The 25,694-nt window shown below is 37.9% G+C and overlaps 1 protein-coding gene across 3 annotated transcripts in view; it reads right to left on the bottom strand.

Annotated features, from left to right (window-relative positions):
- Positions 1-25,694, bottom strand: part of Clvs2 (clavesin 2) — an 87,823-nt gene that overhangs the window by 48,064 nt on the left and 14,065 nt on the right. For all 3 annotated transcript variants that reach the window (XM_013110233.3, XM_013110232.3, XM_005065767.4), the window contains one exon: positions 16,398-16,572. In XM_013110233.3, the coding sequence (XP_012965687.1) occupies positions 16,398-16,572 (175 nt within the window). The remainder of the gene's footprint in view (positions 1-16,397; positions 16,573-25,694) is intronic.

Raw genomic sequence — 25,694 nt, 5'->3', positions numbered from 1 at the left:
AAAATATTCTTGCTAGCAAGGATGTTTTTCATCTTAGCTATGAATAGACTGTTTTGTGAAGTGACTGACTAGCCTGCTCTATGTACAAACAGAAGTTGTATCTTAAGGCTGCAGAGATAATCTTTTACAGAATGGTCCATGTGATTTTTAAGAGCCTAAGTTTCCCAACTTTTTTGCTACATTGTTTTTCCTTATATAGGCTAACATGGCATGTACAACTACAGTGTGGATCTAGCAAGACTGATTTAGATCTTTTAGTCCTAGAAGACATTCCATATATAATCATAAAACTTCAATAAATAGCATTCATGGACTGTGGAGGCAGCTTAGTAGATAAAGCTCTTGCCATGAAAGCATGAGGACTGAATCCAGATCTCTAGAACTATGTAAAGCTCAATGCAATAGCTCACATTTGTAATCTTAATGCATATATGCAAAAGTGAGTAGAAGAAACCCCATAATCTTAGGACCGAACTAAGTGGTATACACGGCAGAAAACCTGCCTCAGAGTAAAAGAAAGGTAAGGACCAACACGAAAGGTTTTCTCTGACCTTCACAGTTGCACTGTGTCATGTCTGTCTGTCCTCTCACATGAATGTATACATGTCAACAGACATACATGTACACATAGCACGTGCGCGCATGCACACACACACACACACACACACACACACACCACAAAAGGTAAAAGGAATGTCATTCCTATTAGTTGAGAAAGATTGCATTAGGTTCTGAAATTACAATAGTAAGATTTCTATTTATGCAAGCTTAAATATTAATATAGAAAGTTCATAGGGAAAACTGTTAAAGCACACAAGTTATTTTGATTTAACCAATATTTGTCATTTGAGTCTAAGCAAGGGCAAGTACATAACTTTTTGTGCAACTCTCTTCACAAGAGATTTTAACCTGAACAACTCATTACTCTGAATTAGTTCTCAAACCATTATTTTGTCTAAAGCTCTAGTTTATTCTACCATCTCTTAAGCCAGATGAGCTCTGAGTACAAACACTCTGCTAAGCCCTTGTTTCTCCTCTATTCAAAAGAATGGGAAAGTGTCTAATGATAAGTTCTCTCAAGCACACGTTTTATCATTAGAGAACAAATGTGATCATTATACAGAAAGGTGTGGGGCAGTGACAAACATTAGACAAATCTACTTCTTTCTTTCAAAAAGATGCAAAGCAAGAATGTCATTGTAAGGTGTGACAAAGAATAAAGCAAAGAACGAGAAAATAAATAGGAAACAATAAGGAACCATGTGTGCTCTCATTTCTGTACATTATCACATCACCTTTTGACCTTCTATCATCTCTATGATAGACTACTTGTCATGTCTCTACACTTGTGCTGGAGAAAGGCTCAGTAGTTGAGAGCTTGTACTGTCCTTGTAGGGGAACTGGTTTTGGCTTCCAGCATTCATGTTAGGAGACACACAACTCCCTGTAATTCTACCTCCATGGAATGTTACGTCATGTTCTGGCATCAGTGAGCACATGCATTCAGCACACATTCATAAATAAAAATTTTTAATTATTAAAGTTTACCACTTGATGAGTACAAATAGAATGAAACCATGATAAGCTAAATGGCACATTGCGTTTTTTAATGTTTTTTTTTATATTATACTTACATTTCTCCCTTCCCTTTTCTCTCTTCAAAGCCACCCAATACCTCTTCCTATCCTCTTTCAAATTCATGATCACTTTTTTCATTAATTTTCATTGAATGTATATGTGTGTGCATATACATATATAATCTTAAATATAATCTACTTAGTCCATATAATGGTACTTATATGTATGTTTTTAGGGTTGACCATTTGGCACCAGACAACCACTTACAACATATAGTTTAAAGTCAAAGAATATCTTATTTTGCTCCATCAATCAGATTTGTTCAGCTTCTTTCTTGACCTTCTTAGAACAACCTTTCCATGAGATTTCTTAGACTCACTATGCCCACAGTACAATACAATGAATTTTTATTTAATTAAAATATAAATATATAATTCCCTCCTTTCTTCCTATCCCTCATACTTAACTTCCCTCATTCCATCCCAAATTCATAGAGCATCTTCTTCTGTAACCACTGTTATTAAATATACACATAAACAAATAATATTCATCCTTTGTGTCTTCATGTAAACACTGTGTTATATTTAAAGATTTTGCTCAATTTTAAAAGGCTTCGTAAACACTTTGTAACATTTTCAGCAGTTTGAAAATGGAGAATTTGGACAAGCCAGGATCTATAGAGAGCAGAGGCACTAGCAGGACAATAATCATTATTTCTTCTTCTTTTATATTCACATTCTTCTTCTTTATGTGTACATTAATTTGGCTAGCTATGGTTTCAGAGGTTTAGTCCATTATCATCATTGCAAGAAACATTTAAGCCATACTCTTAAGTAATTCCTATCTACAAAACGCATTTGCCATGTTTTGAAATTGTTTCAATAACCCAAGAATGTAATCCATAAGCAATAACAACATATATAGTAAAAGCGCATGTGTCTTGATAAGTTCATCTTTGTCACCATTAACATGACTTTCATGGCTACATTATTCTGTCTTTTAAAAAATCATATTTTAAATCATAACACTGATGGTTACTGGACTAAATTCAACTTCCTTCCTCCAACCAAAAATCGCTTAGCATATGCTGAGTATAATATTAGCATGATATTTGGCATTTTATATATGTCTGGTGGCTTCAAAAGCAAAATTTCTAAAAGATGTTGTGTGATATTTTTTCACCAATATATATTTGGATTTCTGCTGATCCTGCTTCCCTGGGTCTTGTGGTAACTTTCCTTTAGGCTATGAGCCTGGACATGAGTCAAGCCGGTGATAACAATGGCTTGCCCAAGCACTGCAAAACTCTTAAGATGAGCAGCTGCAGCTGTCTTCATTTTATTAATTAACTCATCAAATTATGCTAACACTATTTTTAAACAGAAACTAACTTTCAAACATGGCACATTGTATAGTTATTTGTCAAATTATTTTTTTATTTTGGACTTCATGTCACAACTGATTGAAAGACAGTAGCTAGGATTAGAAACACTGTATTCAAAATGGTGAAGCCGGGAAACACAGAGAGCAAAACAGAATAAGATTCATCCTAGTTTTGTCACCCAAACGCATCACTTTTTCCACTCAAATGTATTTTTTCCTCTCTCTCTTTGGAATAGATTAGCAACATAAATATGGCAATGTTTTACATTAATTTATGTCGCATATGTCATATTCCACTTAACACTGTAAGTAACATTTTCCATATTATTTATAAATTCTGTGATCAAGAATTACCCCTGACATGAAAGGAACATCTACCATAGCTCAAGAAAAAAAATCTCATCAGAATCAAGGGAGGCAGAGCTATAACAAAGGCCTTAGCTGATCCCACAAAATGCTCTGATATGGGATCCTGCCGGGCTGCTCAGAACGGAGGAAAGAAGAAAATGTATTAGTACTTACACAACAGTCTATTTGTGCTTGTAGACTCCCTATGGACATAACCTCTGGGAAAGTAGCTCCCTCTATACATTACTTGTAAAAGAAGCCAGGTGTGGTGGTTTGCATAAAAATGGCCCCCATATGTTGTGGGGGACCCTGCTCAGACGCCCCTTGGGGAAAGGGGTGACTCAGGCACTGGGAGTCAGGGAGCAGCAGAGCGTGCTGCAGATTCATTTATTTAGGAAGTGAGACCTGCCTTTGTACTTCCTCCTAAGTCCCAACGACTCAGGAGACTGACTCTGCTTTATCGCTGTCTCTGGTCAGGTGTCTCCTCCTCCTCAGTCTCTGGGTGTAGAGGCAGGCTTGGCTCAGGGAGGAAGTGCCTGCTGCGCATGCTCATGCAGGCTGGCCTGGGCACCTGAGGCTTGGGTAGGCTGGCTGGCAGTTTGCCCTACCCCCATAGGCCTATAGGGAGTGGCTCTGTTAAGAGGTGTAGCCCTTTGGTGGAAGCATGTCGCTGGGAGTGGGCTTTGAGATTTCAGAAAATCAAGCCAGGCCCAATGGATCACAGTTCTTTCTGCTGCCTGCCAATCCAGATATAGAACTCTCAGCTAACTCTCCAGCCCCAAAGCTGCCTGCTTGCTTTCATGATCCTCACCATGATGGCAATGGGCTAAACCTCCGAACTGTGAGCCAGCCCCACTGTTTTGCTTTATAAGACTTGCTGTGGTCATGGTGTCTCTTCCCAGCGATTAAATAATAACTAAAACTCCAGGTTAACCTATCAATATCTAATACATCTGGTCCTTGGAAGTATAACTTCACAGATTCTAGAGAGAAGTCTGAGAAACACCCTACTTTATGCATATATCAACCCCTCTATGTCACTCACCTCAACTTACTTCATATAACAAGTTCATCCCTCTGTAATAGCAACCCCAGTGTCCTCTTGAGTTTGTTTTGCAGTGGAATTTTGAAAAGAAGAAAATTAGACACAACTCAGCTTTCACTGAAGCTACTGGTTTCAACAGCTTTCCTTCTTGCAATGTATTTTTTCAGAAAAGAAAAAAATGATCCTGATATAGGGCTGAAGTTCAAGTGGACATACTATGAGTAAATATTCAGCTACTCCCCATTCCCACTGGTTTTCAATTTTCTTATCCCTGTAGAGAGAGTAGTTTATCTAAGGTATTTCATGTCCCCAGATATGAATGGCACATTGACTCCTATGTTTAATTGCCCTTGAAATGGCTGTGTAACTAACTCCCTTGTTCCAGTGTACCTTTATCCAAATAAATGGCTGTGGACCTAACTTAAAATAGAGGCATAAATTAGTTTGTAGAGTATCTGTCTGGCCTATATAAAGCCAAAAGTTTTATCTGCAAAACCATATAAACTGGATATGATGATGTACACCCTTCAATTCCAACGCAGAGGACATGAAGACAGGAGGACCAGAATCAACCTTGGTTATAGAATAAGCTTGAGGCCCACACAGGTTACATGAGATTCTCTCAAAAATAATTTTTAAAAAGTAATGAAACAATTATCTTGAGATACAACTTCTTCTGTGTGGGACTTTACATACTTTACTTCATAGACTTGTAAGTCTGAAAACTGGTCCAGGTTAGGAACTAGGCATGGTATTTGAACTTTTATTGGACTTACCCTGTTAATTTCATTTTGTTGAATATTTAAAATGGAACATTTATTGTCTTCTCATCTATATTTCCTCATATGTATATCTGTGGGTGTTTGTATACATGAGTGTTTCAGTGTGTGCATGGGATAGAGGCATACATGTGTGCTTGTGTGTGGTGGAGGGCAGAATTCAATGGCATGCCTTTCTCAATTCGTTTCCATTTTATTGTGTGGCTAGTGTATGTGCATGCATGAACATTTGTGTGTAGCTATACATGTGTGTGCACACATCTGCACGTGTCAGAGAAGGTCATCAGCCCATTTCTCTATAACTCTCTTCCTTATTCTTTCAGGGATCTCTCACTAAACCTGGAGCTTGTTGTTTTTCTCAGCTAAACTGCTGGCCCACAAGCACAAAACAGTCTCTCGTCTCCACTCTCTCCTAATCTCCTGCCCCACAGCACCAAGGATGCCAGTATGCATAAACATGTCTCCCTTTTCGCATTGGTGCTAGAGATATTAACTCACATCCTCATTCATAAACAGTGAGTTCTTTCATGAGTCATACAGCCCATACCACCTATTTTTTGAGACAAGGCCTCTCACCGAATTTGGAGCTCACTGACTGGCCAAACTGATGATTGGAGAGCCCCAGCATGCTACTTTCTCAATTTCTTAAGTTCTTCCTTCCTGGGCATTAAGCCTGCATTTTCCATGAGCTCTGAGAACCCACACTCAGATCCTGTGTGGTGAAGAATGAGCTTCCCCTAGGCCCTCTTAGCAGAGGTTGTGAGTTCACCGGACTTATCTTTCTGAGGTCTTATTTTGAAGCTAGTTGATAAAGTATCTCCTCTACCCAAATCACTACCTAGTTGCAAATGAAAGTGACATTCTCAACTTTAGAGTGTGAGTTTGATATGCCCAGATTTATCATGAATTTTAGTGTGTCTCTTGGAGTTTTGAATTTGGGGAATAATTATGTTTCATATTTTACTCCATTAGGAAATATATGCTAAAATTTCATGCACATGAGACAGCATCAGCATCTTTATTACCACAATCACCATCATCTTACTATTGTCATTCAGAAGGATATGCATGTTTCCAGAATAGGTTAAAAAAAAAACAGTGTCTCTTGGTCTTCATTTCTGTCACCTTGTGATCATAAATTAGGTAAAAGGGTTGACTTCTTAATCAATATTCAGACAGAATAAGGACAATTTTCGTCTCTCTCCAGGAATTTAAATGACAAGAAGGAATGTCAAAGATACAAACTCAAAAAGAATTTACAAATAACAAAATCAGGTAGAATTACATTAATGCATCAGATATTTTGATCAAATTCCATGAAAGGAAAGACATGTGTGGCTCTTATTCCTGTTCTAAATAAATATAACCATACCTGTCTCTATTCCTCCCATTAGGAATAAACAAAAGCTGTGGATGGCAGTCTGTACCTACAATCCCTGCACTCCTGGTGTAAAGGCTGAAGAAAGGAAAGTATAAGGCTAACCTGGGCTATATAGCAAGTTCAAGACCAAGAATAGACATGGTGAGACATCATCTCCAAAATGAAGAAAAGAGTAACTGAAACACTTGCACATTATAGGCGAAACACAGTGGGTAGGAACTTATGAGCCAGCCTAGCATCAGGGCAGTTCCTTGGGTATGATTCCGCAACGTGTAACTCAGAACTTTTCCACATTTGGAAACTGAACTTGCTCTCCTCTTTCAAGGTAACAGAAAGGAAAGATACCAGCAACACATAAAACCTTTCAGCAATAACTCCTCTAGTCTATATAAAAACTACAGAAAGGAAATGTGGTCTCACCCACATCAGCAAAAAAGCTGAGAGAAGTCAGTCCTAGTGGTACACACCTTTAATCCCAGCACTGAGGAGGGCAGGAGGACCTCTTTGAATCTGAAGGTAGCCTGGTCTACATATTGAGTTCCAGGACAACCAGGGAGACATATAAAGACCCTATCTCACCAAATTATATAGATATAAATATAGATTATATATATACATATATATATAATTGTGTGAACTTGAAGGGACTAAGAGATGACCAGAATTTATTTAAACACGTACTCTAGAGTATCTGTGGTGACGACATTGGAAAAAAATAACGTGAATTTATAGAATGATAAAAACAGATTGCGTGGGCTTCATTTAGTTCATTGGAAGTCTGAGTAACAGACAGAATAAAGGAAAAATGGAAACCCCTCTGACAGGTCCACTCTCCTTTTCTCACTGTGCCTGGAATTGTGGTTTAATATCTCCCTTCCTTCAGTCTTGGGTTCAGATCGCGTCTTGTACCTCAGACTCTTGCGACTCTATGATGTTTTCTAACTTTCAGACTAGAACAAAAACTGCTATATAGACAGACAGACAAACATACAGACGGTAGATAAAATGTCAGCTCTGAGAGTGTAGAAACAGGCTCATCCTTGCAACTCATCAACTAATCAGCCTGCCAGATTGATAGGCTCCAGATTGATTGAGACAGCCTTTCTCGAAGAATAAAGTGGAGAGCAGTGGAGAAAGATACCAGCATCAACCTTTGACCTCCATTGTACATACATCCACATTATACATATGTGCACCAGAGAGAACTGAAAGAATTTAGAGGATTTCCTTTTCTCCTCTTAAATTGAAAATGTTAGGAAGTTCTTATCAATTGTAGAATCAAAGTCACTTGTGGAGCATAGAATTCATTACATCGTAGCTGTTAGAGAGGCACACTGTACTAACATAGAAGGTAGAGATTGTATGCAAATTGTGCAGAGCTAGTTAGGCAAGAAATGGTAGTCAGGATATAGGATGGAATGTAGGAATGGTGCATTTATTCTTTTGTACTTGAATATAGAAATTGAAGTTCCTTGAAAGATGGTCTAATGACTGTATTTTCATTTCATGGAATATAAGCAAAACACCCCTTAAAATGTTGATTGAAGAGGTACCAAAGTTACTTCATTGGTCAGCACTATGAAAGACCATTCCTTGTCCATGGATCTCTCTTCTCCTTGCTATCACAGAGATGCTTTGCTTCTTCCTTTGCTACAGTGAGCATCCATTAATTCAGTTATAGCAAAGGGAATGCCAAAGGCAATGTGTGCACTACTTGCAAATATAGCTTGTGGGATCTGTGACAGTGATTCTTCAGGTTTGCCAACTGAAAAGGTCAGTTAATGAAACTGAGAAAAGTCACTGGGAAGCACATGCAGAAGATGGCTGGCAATGAGGAGAAAGAAATCCAGGCCACTGAGTCAGGAGCAGCACTGGCTGTAGATGGCAGATGCCTACAGAATCCATGTAAGAGATGGTTGAGCGAAGGTATGTACTTTGGCTTGTCAGTTACTGCATCCAGAATTCAGTTAAGTCACTTACTCACATTTCACCGTGCCATTCGATTGTGGGGTTTCAAACTCAGTCCACTTCAGGCTACAAAACACCGCACTATTAGGTGTGCATCAAAGATTTCTCTGGAAAAGCTCCAAGAAGACATTCCTCTTGAATTTATGGCTTCTTCAGTTGCAGAAAATAAAAATAGGCACAGTTGGGGTGGAAAGTGACTCTCAGAATAGTGACAATGAGAGATAAAGAGTGCTTTAATTTCCAGAGCAATGTTAAGTGAAAAAAATCAGACTGTATTCATCAATGAGATAATATGACAGCAGAATTTTAAATAGAAGATAATTGAAATAGCATTTCAGTTGGTATTTCAGAAGATTTTAATTAAGGAGTCAGGAGGTCAAACATCTAAAGGAAAGCTGAGTATAAATTTGAAAGCTCAGTGGGTAAGTCTCACCAATACCTGTATACAAATAGTTTAACTAGATGTTCACATTTTGCATTGTATGTATGTGTTTATCTCTGCATATTCATGTATGAGAACGCAGGCATACAGGACCCACAGATTGTGGAGATGGAGGACAATCTCCTCACCTTCCACTTCATTTGGGACAGTGCCTCTTTGTTGTTTTCACCTAGCTGACTGAGTGGCAGACTTCTGGGGACTCTCTGGTTTACCTCCTACATGTGCAGGGCGATAGGATTGCGGTGCTCACGCTATGTAACCTCTTTCTTTTTGTGGCTTCAGTAGTTCAACTACTTGAAGATAAATGATGTAAGACTTTTTGTCAGCAGTTGAAAGAGAACAAGTATTAACTTTATTGATAATTACTACTGTTCTTAAGTCAGTAAACTATGTTGAGTAATTCTACAACACACATCTTTACATTTGCTCAAGTTTAACACCTAGTTATTCACAACTAAGTAGGAGCACATTTTGCTATTTAACAAAGGAATAACAGTTTGATCCAGTAAAAATGTCGATCCAATATATATATATATATATACATATGTGTGTGTGTATGCACGTGTGTGTGAATATATATATACATACATATGTATGAGACACATGTGTACACCATTATCAATGTCTTGACCAGATCATTGAATCAAATTTATATATAACTTTTATATACTTAATGCCAGGTTTTAAGGGTAAGGGTGTCCTACTTCTACGAATTAAACCTCTCAGCCAAAACATTCTCACACCAAAACCTCAGTATTTTCACTCACTTTGTTTTAGGCTAAGTAACAACTTCCTGAAAGGAAGCATACTTAGCTCAGACAGCTATGCATGTGATGAGAAAAATGTGGCTTTTTTTTTTACACACTGCCCTTGTAGCTGTTTCTCAATATGGTTTTTTCTGTGCATAAAAATGTGGAAGTAAATGTTCCTCCCTCCAGGCTGTCTGAATGAATACAGATCATGAGGCTGTGTGTTTATTTTCAAGATAGGTATCATTTCAACACTGTCTAGTGAATGCTGCCTCATAATTCAAATGTAGCTTGCAAGCAATAGGTTTCTCCTATTGTCCAAACATGGTATGCCTGAAAACTACTAGTAGGTTAGCCACCACCACAAAGAGTAGTGGTAATTCAGACTCTGGGTTTCCTAGGGAGCCCTAAGTCCATCAATGTTACCAGTACATGCATGCTCATGTACACGTGTGACTTCATAGCTTACCCATATTAACAAGTAAGATTTGGAAGATGAATAAGCTAAGGCTACACTGAAATTAATGGAGCTGTCACTCACTGACCTTCAACAGTTATGTTCCAAGTTGTTAGCAGCATGTGCTACAATTTTGGCAAGATTCCCTATGTGTAACTGGGCTTCCAAAGAGTCAGAACGAGAATACGTAGTAGCAGTACTTCTTGCCTTCTGCATGAATGATCAGAGCTCTCTGTGTTAGTAGGGTCCTTGAGTCAAATGAAAGGGCCAGTGAACTGACAACATATTCTTTATTCTTTCTCAAGTCCTACTTAATAAGGAACTTGGAGTATCTGGCACCATGTTAGGTACTTTACAATGGTCCTACATCTGCGTTTTATGTAGCAATCAAAGGCCTATTCAGCCCCTGGTCACAGCCAAACCCTTTGCTAGAACGCATGCCTTGGATGCATTATGTAGATGGAATTAGGGAATTCCAGGGTAACAGCAAAAGCAAAAGCACAGAGACACAGCAGGATAGTACCAAGGAGAATAACAGATAAGCATATCTGAAAGGCCGCAAACAACACTGGTAGCAGAAGAACATACTTCAAAAATTTTATAAATTCGCTTTTTACTGCTAAAGAAGCTTCCAAGAAAACAATAGATCAAGAGAAATAAAATATATTCAAAAGGTACATCATCATTTCACTCTGAATTCAAAGACTGGTCTGTTTCCAGGTATTTCCAAACATTTCGTGCTTTAACTAGATTCCCCAGAAGGTACCTTCCATTTCCAAGTCACATTCATTTATTCTTTTATTGATTTTTAAATGAAACTTCCTGTTTCTGTGACTACACTAATCAATTAACTTCTTGTATGTGACAAGACAATTTTTTCTTTTTCTCCAAAGAAACTTAAATACATTCTTCTTTCAAGCAGAGCTAATATTGACCATACCTATCAAGAAAATACACTATGTTGATCAAAACATTTGATGTCTTTGATATTTTAAAAATGTTTGGTATTCTTTACAGACAAAACACACAAAACTGCCTCTGTACCAAAACTAAACGGTTTGTCAATGTATACTGGTATTTATAAAAGAACTCCTGATACTAACAACACCTGTCTTTACCTTCGCCTTCCTGCAAAAATCCCAGAGAACTGAATCAGTAGGCAATCAAGGAAGTTATTCACCAGAGAACAGACAATGGATCTATTGTTGAGTGTCAACAAAGTTTAAAAAGCTGAAGTAAACATTAATATTGTAGAATTTCACTTATATTCAGATGTGAGCATCTGGAGTGACTTTATGCAGATGCTACCTAATATTTCTTTTTTTCAATCCAGAAATACATAACAACAACAGACATCCTTGGGAAAGGCATTGACATCCCGACTCAGGTAACCTAGACTAACACTAAGTATTCACTGAGAAAATTTGGCGAAGTACCTAAAACTCACTGAAGTTTCACTTGCAACTCTGTAAATGAACTTGATCAACTAAGGGGTAATTTAGTTAGTTTGTTGTTTTTTTCTTAAGATCCAGTTTCTTCTTCTTTTGTCCCATATTTCTTCTTCTACTCAGAAAATCTTTGCAAAGCAGGAAAGTGGCCAAGATATTCTCCTGCCCCAATTTTCCTGTCTGGAGAGCACTGGCCAAATGGCATAGCTTGACATCTTCTATCCCAGTGATCTTAGATCATGACCTCCCGAGTTCATCTTGCTCAATTCATTTCTTCTTTAGTCACATCAGGATGGATTCATTATGTATTCCCGGCTCTCCCTAGTTCTGAGTAGTTCAAAATATTCTCTGAGTGTCCCCTTGCATAAAACCCCTTCTTGTCCTTGTCCCCTCAGCAAACTTTTGCACCACCTTCAAGGCCAACACTATCTTCACAAACAGCATCTCTTCGGCTATGGCTGCAGTACTTCATCAAAGGACTAAATACTAAATTGCTCCAAGGAAAATAATCTCTCTCTCTCTTTCTGGCGTCCCAATTGAAAGAATAGTGTATTTTGTATCCATTGTGAAATACAGAGATGCTGTATAACCACATGGAAGAAACATGCAAAAATGTAATTATTCATATACAACATGAGCACTAAGAAAAAGAAAAGACTATCCAGATACCCAAAGTCAATCAACTACATCTCATATTGAGAAATTGCGGCATTTCTCAACTCTCAAATTTCTCATACTTCTTAAAAAGGAAACCATCCATCCTGATAACTAAAAAACATGATGCCACCTGAAAAGTCATCTGATCCACACCAACTTTAGCTTAAGGTATCACCTGCTAGGTGCAAGATGTACCATTCATAATAACACTTTAAATTAGTGTAAAGAGAATGAGATTCAAGCAAAGCATGTAATTTCACAAGCACTTAATGCATGGCAGGGCTGCCATCTGGGGCTAGCTCTGTTTGGCACCTGAGCATACCCTGCATCCATATCCTGCATCTCAGTTGACCTTGTACTGTGATCACAGGTAGACTTATATTTCCATGTATCTTTACAAAGTGGGAATGAGATTCTAACTCTATCCAGGTCACTTAAAATAGTTTGCGTCAGAAAAAAAAAGATGGGCTGGCTAAATAAAGAAAAAATACATAGATGATTTAAGAAGGGAGATATGGGCTATTCAAAATAGCATCCACTCATAAAAGTCTTCATTAAAATAAATTTCCAATCTTCCATTAGGCTCACGGGTAGCCTTTCTTATTTTTGGTTCAATACCTTAGAATATTATTTATATTTATCTAAGTAAAAGTCATATTACAGCAGAATTTCAGTTTACTACTTCAGAGTTACTAAAAATGTTCAGATTTCTTAATTGCCCTGATTGATGTAGTTGGGGGAGGAGGATTACAGCTGTGGCAGTGATGGTCATTTTGGTTCTCGTGGTTGCTGACATACCACCTAAAATTGTGTCATTACTTCAAACACATTTCCAACTCATGTTCATCTTGATAAACTACCAATATTATATCCTGATTAGAATATGGAAAAATGCTCATTAATAGTTTTTTCACATAGTAAATGCAAGCTAAACTAGCGATTTAATTCTAAAAGTCAGATTGTATTGCTTTACTATAAGACTAACTGTAAGCTTAGCTACATCATAACGGAAAACTTTAAGCAATCTTAGATGTGGAATCATCAGCATTTTACAGGTAGTTGTCCAGACAAAGATACAAAAAAAAAAAGAAATAATCAACTTGAACAGAAGATAATTTGGAGTTAAAATTCAATACCCTGTATGGTGGTTCAAATCCCTCCCCACAGGCTCAGATGTCTGAATATTTGAGTTTAGTTGGTAGGGGTTTTTTTTTTGGTTAATTTAGTAGGTGGTGTCTTATAGAAGGAGGTATGTAATTTATTGAGAATCTATTATTGAGAATTTAAAGACTCATAATTTCTTTTTTATAATTAATGTATTATTTTAAATACCATTTTACATTCCAACCACAGTTCTCCCTCCCACCCCTCCTCCCACTCCCTCCCACCTCCCCCCCTAGCCCACTCCCAGTCCACTCCTCCTCACAGGTAAGGGCTGCCATGAGGAGTCAACATAGTCTGGCACAATAGTTTGGGGACAGGGCTGAGTCCCTCTCCCATGCATTAAGGCTGAGAATGACATCCCACCATAGGGAATGGGCTCCAACAAGCTAACTCATGTACCAGGTTTGTATCGTGGTCTTACTTCCAGGAACCCCTCAGATATTCCAAACTTCACAAAAGTTTCCCACATAGGAAAGGCCTAGTTCGGTCCCCTGGAGTCTCCACAGCTGTCGGTCTAGAGTCCATGAGTTTCTACAAGCTTGTTTCAGCTGCCTCTCCATCATGGTCTTGACCTCCCTTGCTCATATATTCCATCCTCCCGCTCTTTTACTGGATTCCTGGAGCTAGTCCTGGTTCTTGGTTGTGGATCTCTAAGTCTGGTTACATCAGTTACTGGATGAATGCTTTATGGTGACATTTCAGGTAGTCACCAATCTGATTATAGGGATAGGCCAGTTCTGGCATCCTCTCCAATACTGCTAGAGTCTTAGCTGGGGTCATGCTTGTGAGTTCTTGGGAATTAACCTAGCACCAGGTTTCTCCCTAACCCCATAGTGGCTCTCTCTATTCAGGTGTCTCTTTCATTAATATTTTACTGCAATTTCTGCTTGTCTCTCTGCTTGTGTTTCTGGTTCAAGCAGTGAACTCTCAACTTCCTGTTCAAGTCACCATGCCTGCATTTTGCCACCATGGGCTTTAAGCCCCTGAGAACTCATATAAACTCTTTCTTCCATATGTGCTTGGTCAAGGTGTTTTGTGTCAGCAGCGGAACAGTAACTAACACATGTGCCAAGTGTATTCTCATGAAGACCTACTTTCTTTTAAGCATTTCCTGGTTGTTGTTCTGGATGTTTTAGGACTGTTTACTTAGTCTATATTTTGAAGGAAACAGTTTCTTAAGTAGTTTATGGCAAATAAAGCGAAGGAAGGCCCATCATGTGCACAGTAAAACTTGTGCAGGAAATAGAGATCATTTCCTGTTCTAGACACAAATGAAGCTTGAATCTGACTTACTCCTGCCAGGTTCACAGAAGCATTTAAAGCTCTGAGAAAAGTCATAAAAGGCTGGGCAGTGGTGGCGCACGCCTTTAATCCCAGCACTCGGGAGGCAGGTGGATCTCTGTGAGTTTGAGGCTGGGCTGGACCGATAGCCTCCAAAACAATACAGAGAAACCCTGCCTCAAAAAACCAAAAAAAATGTCATAAAAGAATTTCCTTTAAGTCTCTAAGTTGCTTGTTTTCCAGAAATGGCTTATGAAGTTATTAAAGGGGCTCCCATCAAACATGTGTTGTATGTAGATGAGATCTCCATCTTTCCCACAGCAGAAGGCCTGCCCCAACATCCATATAAATTAAAAATGAGGCCCATGCTAAATAGAGATAATAATTGGGTGAGGTGACCATTCTGTGTCAAGTGGTAAGTGGTGATAATCGTTTTCTTCACCAATGGAAGAACACTTCGTGGATTTCCAGAAAAGGGCAGAATGCATGCTATGCACCTTGTTCATGTGCATTATCCTTGCCCTCTCTCAGTTCTCATTAACTGTCTCTGTGGAGTAATAAAAGGATAAGTCAGCACCAAGGCTGACTCACCAAGCACAAGTCAGATGCTTGCTTCAAGAAAGACCTCTGTGGAGATCGGTGTGTCTTATTCAGTACAAAGGTGGACCACAAAGTGAGAACTAATTTCGGTTCAGATGCCCTGCAGCCTGAAGGGGGTATCCATAGTTAAGAGGTCAGTGGTCATCAATTTCATTGTCTACAGGGACCAGCAAAGATGGAATGAGATATATACACTTTTTGTTTATTTACTATTTAAAGAAAATATAGCATCCGTCCTAAGGGAACATTAAGTATATCATTTGTCACTTTAACATATGAGATATTCTAAGTGTGAAAACGTTAACCTGCATACTTCTAGAATATGTGTTGGAAATACAGGTAATAAATACTGAATAATATCATTTTACTTAACTTACAAATGTACTAGGAGCTCAAGCCAGTTCCACAAAGTATGAATGTAGAGTACAGGAGAGAGAGGGGGCATCCTAAAAGTTAACAATAACTTACCAATAACAGGATTATAAATGGCATGCATAAGAACTCAATTCTCACTTTATAATTCCCAACAAGTTAAATATTATTCCCTAGAAAGACACACTATTGTTCCATATTACTGCCCCTTCTACTGACAAAGAGAAAAAAAAGCAGTAATTCCAGATACACCTAAAAAAATTTCAAAACAAAAATTTCTACACCTTAAGGAGTTGTAAAGTCAATGATCATTAATTATACACATGAAAACATGATTCAATCTCAAATTCACTAATTTAATAGAATTCTTATGCAAAATTCTGTTCATTTGTTAACATCATAGAAAATGAAATGAAACAAAAAAAAGCCTAAATACTAATATATCAAAACCAAAAATACAAAGTTTGCATGTTCCAGATCCCAAGACAAAAACCTCCATCCAATCCTTGCACTTAAGTGTAGACTTAGAGCAGTCTCCTGTCACAAATCACAGGCCTCACTTCTTAGAAGTTTCACATCCTTGGGCTTTCCTTGTTCAATCTTTTGCCCCATTGTTATCTTTAAGATTTGTGCTAAAACACACGCTATATCCTTTTGTTTTCTGTTTTCATTAGACATCCAATAACTTAATATATTAGAGAAGTAAAATATAGGAGACAAGGAGGCGATATCAGCATGTCCTTACCTGAAGACCTTCAATGGCAAGTCGCAGCATGCTTGGCGTAAGCTTAGAGGCTTGCTTGAAGGTAAAGTTACTCCAGTCTATTATCAAAACAAATCCATTTACTTGCAACTCAGGATCTTCAATCATGGCTTCTAAAGAAAGTAAGATGGCTCGTAAAATATCCACCAGTGTGTACCTATCAACAACAGAGAAGTACTGAGTTAAGATGAACAGTCACTTTTCAAAGCCACTTGAGTAAAATTATTCAGATTTTATATTTGGGTGGAGTTTGGGGAATATGCTCTTTTTTTGATTAACTGACTTTTTAGCAAACTAAAGATTCTCTTTAAAAGACCTCTAAATTTACTTCGTTATGATTTTTGTGTATGGTTTTAAGAAGAAAGCAGCTTCAAATGAGTCATGAGACAAAGTGCAAATTGGCAGCCAAGGACCGAAGCAGTGGTTCAGCAGCTAAGAGGGTCATGAGCATTGACTTTGCTTGCACAACAGCCAAGTTCAGTTTCCAACACTCATGTCCAGTCTTCATTTCAAGAGAGAGCCAATGCGTCCTGCCTCTGTGGCTACCTGCACTGATGTGCACGTACTGCCCCCATTAAAAATACATAATTTAAAATAATAAAATAAACTTTAAGAAAAGAAGAATATTTTCTACTCAAGAAAATAGCAATACTTTTGAAAATACTACAAGTTGTTCAATTTTTTGAAGTATTTTTATTTTCCCCTAGGTCATTCATGCATCTGGGCAGTCAACCAACTGAGGATCAAATACATTTTGTAAATGTATGATCCATGTACATGTATGGAAACCTTTTATTATCCAATAAATGCAACCATTTGCACTTCATTAGACATTGTAAGTTATCAAGAGATACTTAAATAAAGACACTAAGCTAAAGATAAGAGGCTTAGAAATTATATCAAGTACACTGCCATTTTAGAAAGAGACGTACGCATCTTCAATTTTTGATGTCTATGTAGAATGCTAAAGGCAATGCCCAAAGACACGGAGAGACAACTATACTTAAAAATTTGACAGTGAGAAGCCTAACTTCCGATGGCCTGAGCAGAACCACCAGAGACCAGAGAAGTGCGCACAGTGGACCCAGATCCCAGCCCGACAGGACTCAGCCCACCCAGAGACTGCCAACTTCCAAGTTACAGTCTCCACCCACGGGATAGGCGAGGAGAGGGTCCAGCCTACCCAGAGTTTGCTAATGTCCTGATACTAGGATGACCTCCATCCACACAAGAGGAAAGCCACAAGGGTATTGGAACTGCTCCCACACACTGGAAAGGGGTCACATACCCACCAGGGGAGGAAGAACTCCTTCTGCACCCTCAGGAAGAAATGATGGGAAGGAGACAATACAAAAACACACCCACCAACAGAAAAACCAATATGACACCACCAGAAACAAAAAAATCTACACACACAAGACCTGAACAAATGAGAAAGACCTTAAAAAGCAACCTCATGAAAATGATAGAGGCCCTCAAAGAAGATATGAGAAAATCCCTTAAAGACATGGAAGAAAAAAACAAACCAAAAAATATAAGAACTGCAAGAAATGGAGGAAAACAATCCAAAAATGCAAAAAAATGCAAGAAATGGAAGAAAGACAAAGCAAAAACTTCAACAAATGCAAGAAAGAGAGGAAAAGACAAACAAAAATTACAAGAAATAATTCAAAAAGTACAAGGGTTGAAAACTGAAATAGAGACAATTAAAAAAAACACAGTCTGAAGGAATGCTGTAAATAGAGAAGCTGGGCAAATTGTCAGGTACTACAGATACAAGCATAACCAACAGAATACAAGAGATGGAAGATAGAATCTCAGGTGTTGAAGTTATACTATGTGAAATAGATTCATCAACCAAAGAAAATCTTAAGTTCAATAAATCTCTAACACAACATGTCCAGGAAATATGGGACACCATGAAAAGACCAAACCTAAGAATAATAGCTATAGAAAAAGGTGAAGAAATCCACCTCAAAGGGGCAGAAAACATATTTAACAAAATCATAGGAAAAAAAATTTCCCAACTTAAAGAAAGACATGACAATGAAAATACAAGAAGCCTACAGAACACCAAATAGAGTAGATCACAAAAGGAAATTCCCTTGCCACATAATAGTAAAAACACCGGTCATATAGAATAAAGAAAGAATATTAAGAGCAGGAAAGCAAAAAGGCCAAGTAATATACAAAGACAGACCTATCAGAATCACACCTGACTTCTCCATGGAAACGTTGAAAGCCAGAAGGTCCTGGATAGATAGATAGTCTACCAACATTAAGAGACCATGGAAGCCAGCCCAGAATGCTATACACAGAAAAGCTTTCAATCACTATATATGGAGAAAACAAGATATTCCATGACAAAACCAGATTTAAACAATACATATCCACTAACCCAGTCCTATAGAAAGTTCTGGAAGGAAAACCTTAACCCAAGGGAGTTAACTACAACCAGAAAAAACATAGGCAATAGATAATCCCACCTTACCAACAGTCATGTATAATTCCACCACCATAAACTATTTCAAAACAAACAAGAATGAGCAAACAATGGTCATTAATATCCCTCAATATTAATGGTCTTAACTTGCCCATAAAGAGACACAGGATAACAGACTGGATTCAAAAACAGAACCCATCCTTCTGTTGCATACAAGAAACACACCTCAGCCTCAAAGACAGACATTACCTCAGAGTTAAGGGTTGGGAAAAGATTTTCCAATCAAATGGACCCAAGAAACAATCAGGGGTAGCAATCCTAATATCTAACAAATTAGATTTAAAAATAAAATCAATCAAAAGAGATGAAGGAGGGCACTTCTTACTCATCACAGGAGAAATCCACCAAGATGAAGTTTCAATTTTGATCATCTATGCCCCAAATACAAAGGCATCCACATTCATAAAAGAAACATTACTAAAATTCAAATCACATATAAAGCCCCATACACTTATAGTGGGAGACTTCAACACCCCACTCTCACTTCTAGACAGGACTGCCAGACAGAAACTTAACAAAGAAGCAAAGGAACTAATAGAAGTTGTGACTTAATTGGGATTAACAGACATCTATAGAACATTACACGCAAATAAAAAAGAATATACCTTCTTCTCAGCGCCACATAGAACCTTCTCAAAAATCGACCACATACTTGGAAACATATCAAATCTCAACAGGTACAAAAAACTTGGAATAACTCAATGCACCTTATCAGACCATCATGCGTTAAAATTAGAATTCAACAACAACAAAAATTGCAGAAACCCTACAAAACCATGGAAGTTGAATAATGCACAATTGCATCATTCCTGGGTCAATGAAGAAATAAAAAGAAGATTAAAGACTTCCTAGAACTCAATGAGAATGACGACACAACATACCCAAACTTATGGAACACTTTAAAAGCAGTGCTACAAGGGAAGTTCATAGCACTGAGTGCCCACATGAAGAAACTGAAGGATAGTTACACTAGAGAATTAACAACACAACTGAAAGCTCTAGAACACAAAGAAGCAAATTCACCCAGGAGGAGTAGATACCAGGAAATAATCAAATTAAAGGCTGAAATCAATAAAGCAGAGACTAGGAAAACAATACAAAAAAATCAATGTAACGAAGAGTTGGTTCTTTGAGAAATCAACAAGATAGACAAACCTTCATCCAAATTTACCAAAAGACAAAGTGTAAACATGCAAATTAACAAAATCAGAAACGAAAAGGGGAACATAACAATGGACACTGAGGAAATCCAGAGAACCATCAGGTCATACTTTGAAAACCTGTACTCCACACAATTTGAAAATCTAAAGGAAATGGACAATTTTCTGGATAGATATCATTTGCAAAAATTAAATCAAGAACAGATAAGCAATTTAAATAGACCTATAACCTCTAAGGAAAAAGAAGCAATCATCAAAAGTCTCCCAACTAAAAAAATCCCAGGGCCAGATGGCCTCAGTGCAGAATTCTACCAGAAATTCAAAGAACAGCTTATACAAATTCTTCTCAAAGTAATGCAATAGAAGCAGAAGGGTCTTTGCCAAACTCTTTCTACGAAACTTCAATAACCTTGATACACAAGCCACACAAAGACACAACTTTGAAAGAGAACTTCAGACCAATATCCCTCATGAACATTGATGCAAAAATACTCAATAAAATATTGGCAAATCATATCCAAGAACACATCAGAAAACTCATCCACCGTGATCAAGTAGGTTGCATCCCAGGCATGCAGGATTGGTTCAACATACGAAACTCCGTCAATGTAATCCACCATATAAACAAGCTGAGAAACAAAAACGCATGGTCATCTCATTGGATACTGAAAAAGCCTTTGACAAAATCCAACTCAAGATTGATGGCTGTGTGGAAAGCATGGGACTGACCCAGACCCCCTGAATGTGGGTGTCAGTGAGGAGGCCTAGGTAATCTATGGGGCCTTGGGTAGTATTTAACCCTGGCATACAAATAGACTTTGAGTGCCCATGCCACAAAATGGGAATCTCTCTCAGCCGGGATTCTTGGGGGAGGGCCTAGGCCCTGCCCTGGATGAAATGTCAGTCACTGGAGATCCACCATGGAGGGCCTCACCATCCTTGGTGATTGGAGTGGAGATTAGGTTGGAGACTGGCAGACCTGGTAGGGAGGGTGGCAGAGGAGGGGTGGGAGAGGGAGCTGGGATTGACATGTGAAAAAAACAAGATTGTTTCTAACCTAAATAAAAAAAAATTGAGAATGAGATTTAGAATTTCATTCAACAAACAAGAACACTGAATGTGAGAGCTACGCATAAATATCACAAGTCCTTAATTGCTTCTACTGTGTTTCTCTCATAAATACAAAAATAGAATATATGGGAAATGGAATTGGAAAACAATAAATAAAAACAAAAGAAGAAAGGCTAGGCAAACCCATACCTCTATTATAAACAAATTTAAGGATCAGAATCTTTAGTTTTACTGCCCTATACTTAGCACAGTGCCTTGACACAATCTAGAAACCCAATAGACACACCCATTCCTGTAAAACAGCATCAGAGACAAGTGCAAGGACACTGACTATACTTTAAGACACCACCTTAGTGGGGAAAGCAAAAGGAGGCCTCAAGTCACAAATTTGAGAAGTATTTTTAGAGGCATGGTTATGAAAATTTGGTACTTTCCGGGATATGGGGAATAGGACTGAAAAAAAATAAAGGATGACATGAAGAGTATAGCTTCAGTCACTGAGAAAGTAGCAAAAATCAATAGTGTAGGTAAATAAAGCATGGAAGTGGTTTGAAAAGTAATGTTTGAAGAAAGCCTGATGTACTTGAGAAATGTAGTGTACCCAGAAATGTATATTGGAGAAACACTTGAAAAAGTATATCCTAAACTCAGGAAAGAGCTCCAAGTTGAAAATACTGAAATTAGAGGCAAATAAACCCTACAACCAAAGGAGTTAAGACATAAGGCACCACTGAAAATTATTCTGAGAAAATAATTGCTAGGAATACCACACTTTAAGAGGAGTCAGAAAGCTTATGAAAAACATTGACAATATAATTTATAAGCAATAGTATTTTATTTTGATCCTTTTATCTGAAGAAATTCAACTGGTGATTTCCAGAAAAGGTAAAGAAACCTGGAGCTTAGGACAAAGAAGGGAATGGAGAGTGGGTAAATTAGGAGTAGAAATTGTCGTCATTCAGTGGAAGACATGGGATTGCCAGGAGACCGTGTACACTTAAAGGGAAGTTATTTTCTCTTAAACTGTAAAAAAATATTTGGGGGCAAATAGAGAAAGCATAGTAGTTCAGAAGGAAAAGTAACTCTGGATGAAAATTTGGTACTTTCTTCCCCTCTTGAGATCCCATTTCCTCCCTGTAAAGCCAACACTGTGGACCAGACTCAGCTTCATCATGCTAACATGGATCAGGCAGTGCCATGATCTCGGAAAACTTCAAGTTAGAACCTCTGTCCCACCCATCATAGGCTGATCTGTGTGGCCCTTGAAGTATCACGGGTTTATAACACTGAGGTGCACTGCCTGTATCTGAGAAAAAGAGTAGTAACTATACATCTCACTGGGGGTGGGATCTGCAAAGAACAAAATGATGATTCTGGTTTTATCCCAGAGATAGGCAAACAAATAAGTATAATTAATCATAGAAATGGATTTAAAAACAGAAATCACACGCTCATCTTAACAAATGTAGAAAAGGCCTTGAAAAATAATCTTTTCACAATAAAAGTCCTGGAGAGGATAGGTTTACAGACAGCATACCACAACAAAATAAGGGTGGTATATGACAAACCCATACTGACAATATGCTAAATGGAGAAGACACTGAAACAGTCCCATTTAAATAAGGAACAAGATGGGGCTTTATTCACATTGCTGCCCTCCTATTCAATGGAGTGTGAAAAGTCTTAGTTCAAGTAATAAAATAAAAAGGATATAAAATGGATAAAATAGGAAACTAAGTCAAACTCTCCCTGTCTGCCAATAATTTTGATTCTATACTTAAAATATGTAATGAGTCCACCAAAAAACTTCTAGAAGTCATTAAACTTTCAGCAACATAGCAGGATACAAAATTAAAGCAAAAAATTGGTAGCCTTTCTACTTTCCAAGGCCAAATATATTGAATGAGACAATGGGGAATTGCTCTCATTTGTAATACAAAAACCAAAAAAAACAAAAACAAAAACAAAAAACCATACACACTACTTCTGTCTTTCATTAGAAACAAAATGGCATCTAAGGAATAATAATAAAATAGCATATAGCAAAAACAAATAAATCAGAATGGGACAAAACAAAGAAAAGACCCAAGAAAAATAACAAAAAACATATGTGGTGATAGTTTGTTTATGATCTAATAAAGCGTGCCTGAAGACCAGAATGCAAAGGCAGCCACAGTCATAGAGGCCAGGTCGTGGTGGTGGCACACACCATTAATCCCAGCAGCCACACTAGTTAACCATAGAAGCTGGGAGGGGGTGGTGCATGCCATTAATCCCAGCACTAGAGAGAAATAGAAGACAGGAGCTCAGAGTATCAGCCAATATTCAATCTGCAGTCACTCTGAGGACAGAATTGCCCCAGCCTTGGTAGAGTAAGACTCTAGTGACTGGCTGCTTTGCTTTTCTGATCCTCAGCTTGAACCCCAATATCTGGGGTTTTAATATTCATGCTACAAACATATATAGATGCAAATACACACGCACGCACGCACGCACGCACGCACACACACACACACACACACACACACACACACACACACACCACATTTGAATTCACAGGATTCCCAGAAAAACACAAAATCTGAAACCCACAACACATACACAAAGGACCTGTGAGGTATAATGCCCCAATTCAACATTATGAGGCAAAGTTTTCTAACGATGCTCATATGAGTTCATTTGGTGTTTGCTATCTACTGTCTGGCATGAGGCCTGCCCTTAAGAGTAGTTTATTTTCCCAGTAAGATTCCCTTGGAGAAAACTATTTTTTATTTGCAAATTGCTATCGATTGGATATAGGGTTTTTTGTGTTAGAGATAGAAAGAGATAGAAGCGTGTCTTCACTTCTTCTCTCTGTTCTTAGACCCCATCTGGTGCAGATTCCTGCAGGCTCTGTGCATGCTGCCTCACTCTCTATGAGTCAAAATATGCATCATTCTAGCTGTGTTTAGAAGGCCTTGTTTCCTTGGTGTCCTCCACCCTTCTGGTGCTGGATGGGATGAGTGGAGGGGAGGAACTGGGAGAAGTGGGGAGAGAGGAAACCATAATCAGACTTTATTGTATGAAAAAAAATCTATTTTCAATAAAAGGGACAAAGCCTCAGAGTAAAACTAAGCAAGAAAAATTTTAAATATTTGAAAGAGAGAAATTAAGATAGACACTAAAGATGTAAAAACCTCCTGTGCTGTTAGCATAGTAGAACTGGCTTTATAAAGATGACCATCTTACAAAGACAATTTACATACTCAGTGCAATCAAAATATTCATGCCATTCTTCACAAAACGAGAAAAAATCTTGAAATGTATATGTAATCACAAAAGACCTGTACATCCAATGTAACCATGAGAAAAAAATAATGCTGGAAACATTATCATTCCTAATCTTGAGAATCACATATAAAATAATAATAAAAGCAGTATAATGGTTGCAGAAAACTAGACACATATACTACTGAAATAGAATAGAAAACTCATATCTAAGTTTACCCAGTTACATCCTCAGATTATTGTTTTTACAACAAAGTCAAAATACACAGTAGAGAAAATACAGCATCTTCAACAAATAATGTTGGGAAAACTGGATGATGTCTACATGTGTAAGAATTAAACAAGACCTTTATCTCGCACCTTTAACAAAAGCTAACTCCAAATAGGCTCTATACAGCAAAGAAGGCAGTCCAATGAATGAAAAATACAAAGAATAACAGAAAAATTTTCCCATATACTCTTGGACAGAGAATTACTATTATTGAAAAATTACCACAAAAACAAAACACAAAACATCAAGAAAACAGATGAACAAGTCCAAATCAGGCTGTGGATCTAAAGAAAGAGATCTCAAAGAAACGAGATTTAAGTAGCTAATAACCATTTTGAAAATGTTCAACCCTTAGCCATCAAGGGAGTTCAAATTAAAATTATTTTGTGTTTCTATCTCTTCCATTACAGAATGATTATTGTCAGACCCTGAGACACAAGCACCATGTTTCACTCTCACATGTAAATCCTAGCCTCAAGTTTCTAATGTTGTGTATTCAACTTGAAGTACCCCTAGAAACCAGGAAGTTAGAAAGAAGCAGGAATGGAGTGTTGGGGGAGATGGTAGAACAATGGTATTATGAAAACAGAAAGGGAGAATACCAGGGCTGGAAAGGTTTAAGAAAAAAGGGGCCCTGTATGAAATGACAGACTATGGACACCCCCATGGAGAGCCTCACCCTCCCTGGGGAAATGAGGGGATAATGAGGGGGTTAGAGGGAGGGCACGGGAGGAGGGGAGTGAAAGGGAGAGGGACCTGGAACTGACTTGTGAAGCAACCTTGTTTCTAATCTAAATTTAAACTGAAAAATTTTTAAAAAGCTTTAAAAAAAAAGAAAGAAAAAAGGGGAATACTACATAGGGAAACCAGGGTGTGAGTTGAGAGAACTGACTACATCAAAAGATGTATTAAATGAGCATGTGGAAAACTAGTGAAGCTATAGGTTATTATTAAATTTCCATTCCCAATGTGATGTATGAAATGCTCTTTATGAGTTCTTGGCCAGC

The sequence above is a fragment of the Mesocricetus auratus genome, unplaced genomic scaffold (genome assembly GCF_017639785.1).
Source record: "Mesocricetus auratus isolate SY011 unplaced genomic scaffold, BCM_Maur_2.0 Super-Scaffold_100018, whole genome shotgun sequence".
Lineage (NCBI taxonomy): Eukaryota > Metazoa > Chordata > Mammalia > Rodentia > Cricetidae > Mesocricetus > Mesocricetus auratus.
Note: the sequence above shows the minus strand (reverse complement) of the source record. Positions and strands in the feature narration are given on the sequence as shown.